This window comes from Glycine soja, chromosome 4 (genome assembly GCF_004193775.1).
Source record: "Glycine soja cultivar W05 chromosome 4, ASM419377v2, whole genome shotgun sequence".
Lineage (NCBI taxonomy): Eukaryota > Viridiplantae > Streptophyta > Magnoliopsida > Fabales > Fabaceae > Glycine > Glycine soja.
This window is the reverse complement of record NC_041005.1, coordinates 33,301,913-33,305,905: the sequence shown is the minus strand read 5'-3', so window position 1 is coordinate 33,305,905 and position 3,993 is coordinate 33,301,913. Positions and strand designations below refer to the sequence as shown.

At 37.7% G+C, this 3,993-nt stretch overlaps 1 protein-coding gene across 1 annotated transcript; it reads left to right on the top strand.

Moving 5' to 3' along the window:
- Positions 1–1,105: 1,105 nt before the first annotated feature.
- LOC114410754 lies at positions 1,106–3,146 on the top strand. The gene is made up of 2 exons (XM_028374685.1): positions 1,106–1,753; positions 3,075–3,146. The coding sequence occupies exons 1-2, from the start codon at positions 1,106–1,108 to the stop codon at positions 3,144–3,146; spliced, it is 720 nt and encodes a 239-aa protein (XP_028230486.1).
- The last annotated feature ends 847 nt before the right edge of the window (positions 3,147–3,993 follow it).

The window sequence follows — 3,993 nt, the reverse complement described above, 5'->3', positions numbered from 1 at the left end:
CAAATGGATCGAAGGAAGCCTCAAGTCTATGTCAATGTCGGTCTTGGTGAATGGAAGTCCCACAAATGAGTTCATACCTCAAAAAGGTATTAGACAGGGGGATCCGTTAGCACCCATCCTGTTTAATTTGGTGATGGAAGCGTTATCTGGATTGTTGAGAAAGGCAATAGCTGAAAACATGTACAAAGGTTATTCAGTGGGATCTAAAAAGATTGACATAAGTATTCTACAATACGCAGATGACACTATATTTTTTGGGGAAGCAACTATGGAAAATGTGAAAGCTTTAAAGGCTACTTTGAGGGCTTCTGAGTTAATCTCGGGCCTAAAGATTAATTATGCTAAGAGCTGCTTTGGAGCTTTTGGGGTATCAGATTAGTGGAGGAGGGATGCTGCTAATTACTTAAACTGCACCCTGTTATCTTTTCCTTTTACATATCTTGGCATACCTATAGGGGCTAATCCGAGGCGAGCACAAATGTGGAATAACATTATCCACAAATATGAGAGGAAATTGGCAAGATGGAAACAAAGATACATCTCATGTGGAGGGAGAGTGACATTAATTAAGGCTGCCCTAACATCTATTCCAATCTATTTCTTGTCTTTTTTCAGGATTCCAAAATCAGTGGAGGAAAGGCTCAAAAGGATACAACGGAGATTCTTGTGGGGTGGAGGATTAGAGCAAAAAAGAATTGCTTGGATTAAATGGGAACAAGTCTGTATGCCAAAGGAAAAAGGTGGGCTGGGTATTAAGGATATTCGTATCTTTAATCTTGCTTTACTAGGCAAATGGAAATGGAATTATATGCAAGAGAAGGGAGAAATCTGGTCCAGAGTGTTGGATTCAAAATATGGGGGATGGAGGAGCTTATATGAAGAAGGAAGGATAGGGCATCAATCATTATGGTGGAAAGATTTAAAACAAACTGTTAATTCAGCACAGCATGGAGACATAGTTCACAGCAAAATGAGGTGGAAAATTGTAGGGGGAGATAAGGTCAGGCTTTGGGAAGATAAATGGAACCAGCAGTAGCAATCTCTAGCCGAGAGGTATCCTAGACTGTACCAAATATCTTAACAGCAAAATCAGACCATTAGATAGATGGGACAGTACATGCAGTCAGGTTGGCAATGGCAGTTTACGTGGAGAAGATCGCTGTTTGAAAATGAAATTGAATCAATAGTCAACTTCTTAAAGGATATTGAAGGTATACACATTCAGCAGCAAGGAACAGATGAATGGGAATGGTTAGGTGATCAAACAAGGACTTATTCCACCTGCAGCGCCTACAATCTGGTTATGGAAGCTTCTAAAGGAGGTCAACAACAGGATTGGTGTAAGGAACTATGGAGGATTAAACTTCCTAGCAAAATAACAGTTTTTGCTTGGAGGTTAATAGAAGATAGGCTACCAACCAAGATGAATTTACATAGGAGACATGTGCAACTGCAGGATCTGCGATGTCCTTTCTGTAGAGAAGCTGTAGAGGAGGCATCTCATTTGTTCTTCCATTGCATCTTCATCCAACCAATTTGGTGGGCATCGATGTCTTGGCTGAACTATCATACTGCCTTTCCTCTTGGGCCTAAACAAAATTTTCTACAGCATATCTTCACTGAGGTAAAAGGATTAAAGATTAAGAGATGGAGATATTGGTGGATGGCGGTCACATGGGCTATATGGAAACTCAGAAACAGAATTCTGTTTTCGAATGCAGAATTTGATGCTAACAGATTGTTTGATGAGGCTGTTTTCTGGACTTGGACTAGGCTTAGACATTTTGAAAAACATTTCTCAACTCATCTAAACCAATGGGCAAGCAATATTAGTCAAGGTTTTTTCTTGTAATGGGTGTTACATTTAGAACAAAGCTATGTTCTCCTTGTATCTAGAATCCCTTTGTTTCGGTATCTAGATATCAGGTTGTATAGCCCTATGTACTAGTACCTTTGGTACTTTTGAATTATATATATAATATACTTAGTTTTGCTGATAAAAAAAAGGTAATAATGGGAGGAGCAACAGCAATAACCCAGGAGGAATGTTTTGTCAAATTATGGAGCATAAAGGTTCCAAGAAAAATAGCAATCTTTGCACGGAGACTAATTAGAAATAGACTTCCGACAAGACAGAGTTTGCAGCGGAGGCAAGTGCAGGTTGCTGACACGTCATGCCAATTTTGCAGGGACAGTGAGGATGATGCAATTTTCATTCTTTGGACCTGGCTTAGGAACTTTGAGAAAGACTTCACAGAACATTTTAATCACTGGTGCAGTAGTATTAGACAAGCTTTTCTGTACTAGTAGAGGATACAATTTTGGCTACTAGTTTTGTACTTTTCTTAGGTTTCTATAGAGTGGTCCTCTAATCTGGCAGATGCCTTTATGTGATTAGAAAGGGAATGTACTGGCTGAGACCTCTTCCAAGAGGTGCAACACATATGTACTTAAGTCAGGGGTTGTAGCTGGTACTTAATTCATCTTGTGTACCAGCTATGTTCAAAATATATTTGTACTCACAGTACCTCTGGTACTCTTTCATCTATCTAATACATATCTATTTTTGCTAAGCAAAAAAAAATTATCTTTGCTGATAAAAAAAAAACAAAAATAAGTACACTGCCCCTAAAATACCAACATTATACTCACTACTGTTCAGCTTGCCATAATTTATATAAAAAACAATATAATCCTCATACAAATACAATCATGCAAGCATATTTCAAAACTTAAAATAGGAATAAACAACTCTGAACAAATTAACTTATGTAGACTTGGCAAATTTGTTTTCACTAATATTAGTAGGTCATCACCACTGCAGTAGAATTTAAGTTAAATTTAGATAAGTACCTTACGAAGAGGCCAGCTACCTTGTCACACCTAATAAGTTACAATTGAAGAAATTTCTGCATGTATAATTGAACAAATTTGTTATCAAACTTTTGTGTGTGTGTGTGTGTGTGTGTGTGTGTGTGTTTGTATGATGAGTGTGTGTGTGTGTGTGATGAGTGTGTGTGTCTTTGTGTGTTATGTTTCTAATTTAAAGTTCTAAGCTGTTTATTTTGTCTCAGGATGATGATGATAACATTGTTCTCCATATAGCAGCAGAAACAGCAAAAATGATACGTGAAAATCTTGATTAGCTCATTGTATGCTTGGGAATCCTAATGTTGATGTATTAGTCAGAAACTGCTGCCAAGTTGCAGCTCTGTGCACTCATTGTCATTAGATTTTGATAATTTATATCACTTGCAAAGCATGACAGCAAGTTTTCTTTTGGATTGAATTTCCTTTAATTTCTATATTAGTAACACTGGAGGTGAAGTAAAAAACAGTAATCAATTACCAGGACAGAAGAATTTATCAGCCAATTTCTCAAAGGGGGTCCTGTCGTTGTAAATATACCTGCATCATTATCAACACAAGCATAAGATTGTTGTGTGTTTTTTTTTATCAGCCAAAAATATAATATATTCATTAATAAGTACCAGAGGTACTAAATTGATACATATTTGTATAAGTACGAATCATAGCTGATTCTCTAACAAGCCTTGATATTATACAAGCTGAAAGAAAACTATGGAGCTGGGTAGCAGGAAATTTTTAAAATGAATATTCTGTCTTATAACATTAGAGGGCTTGGTAGAGGTATAAAGTGGGCCTCTATTAGGAGATTGGTTGGGAAACACAAGATAGACCTCCTCTGTTTGCAAGAAACAAAGAGGGACTCTTTGGATAAGGCACTGTGCCAGACTTTGTGGGGTCAATCAGACTTTGAATGGGAATGGGTCCCTGCTGTGAATACTGCTGGGGGTTTATTGTGTATCTGGAACAATAATAATTTCCAGGTTGAGGTCAAAACTGCTGAAAGGGGATTCATTATGTTGGAGGGGGTTTGGATGGCAGAAATGCAGAGAGTCGTGGTGGCCAACATTTATGCTCCTTGTGAGATAGAAAGCAAAAGACAATTGTGGGAGAAGCTGTACTCAA

What these genes read in the sequence shown, in the direction of transcription:
- LOC114410754 (XM_028374685.1), top strand. Translation starts at nt 1,106, where the DNA reads ATGGGACAGTACATGCAGTCAGGTTGGCAATGGCAGTTTACGTGGAGA. An exon ending in ACAGATTGTTTGATGAGGCT is followed by an intron (nt 1,754 to 3,074) that starts GTTTTCTGGACT and finishes ATTTTGTCTCAG; the next exon opens with GATGATGATGATAACATTGT.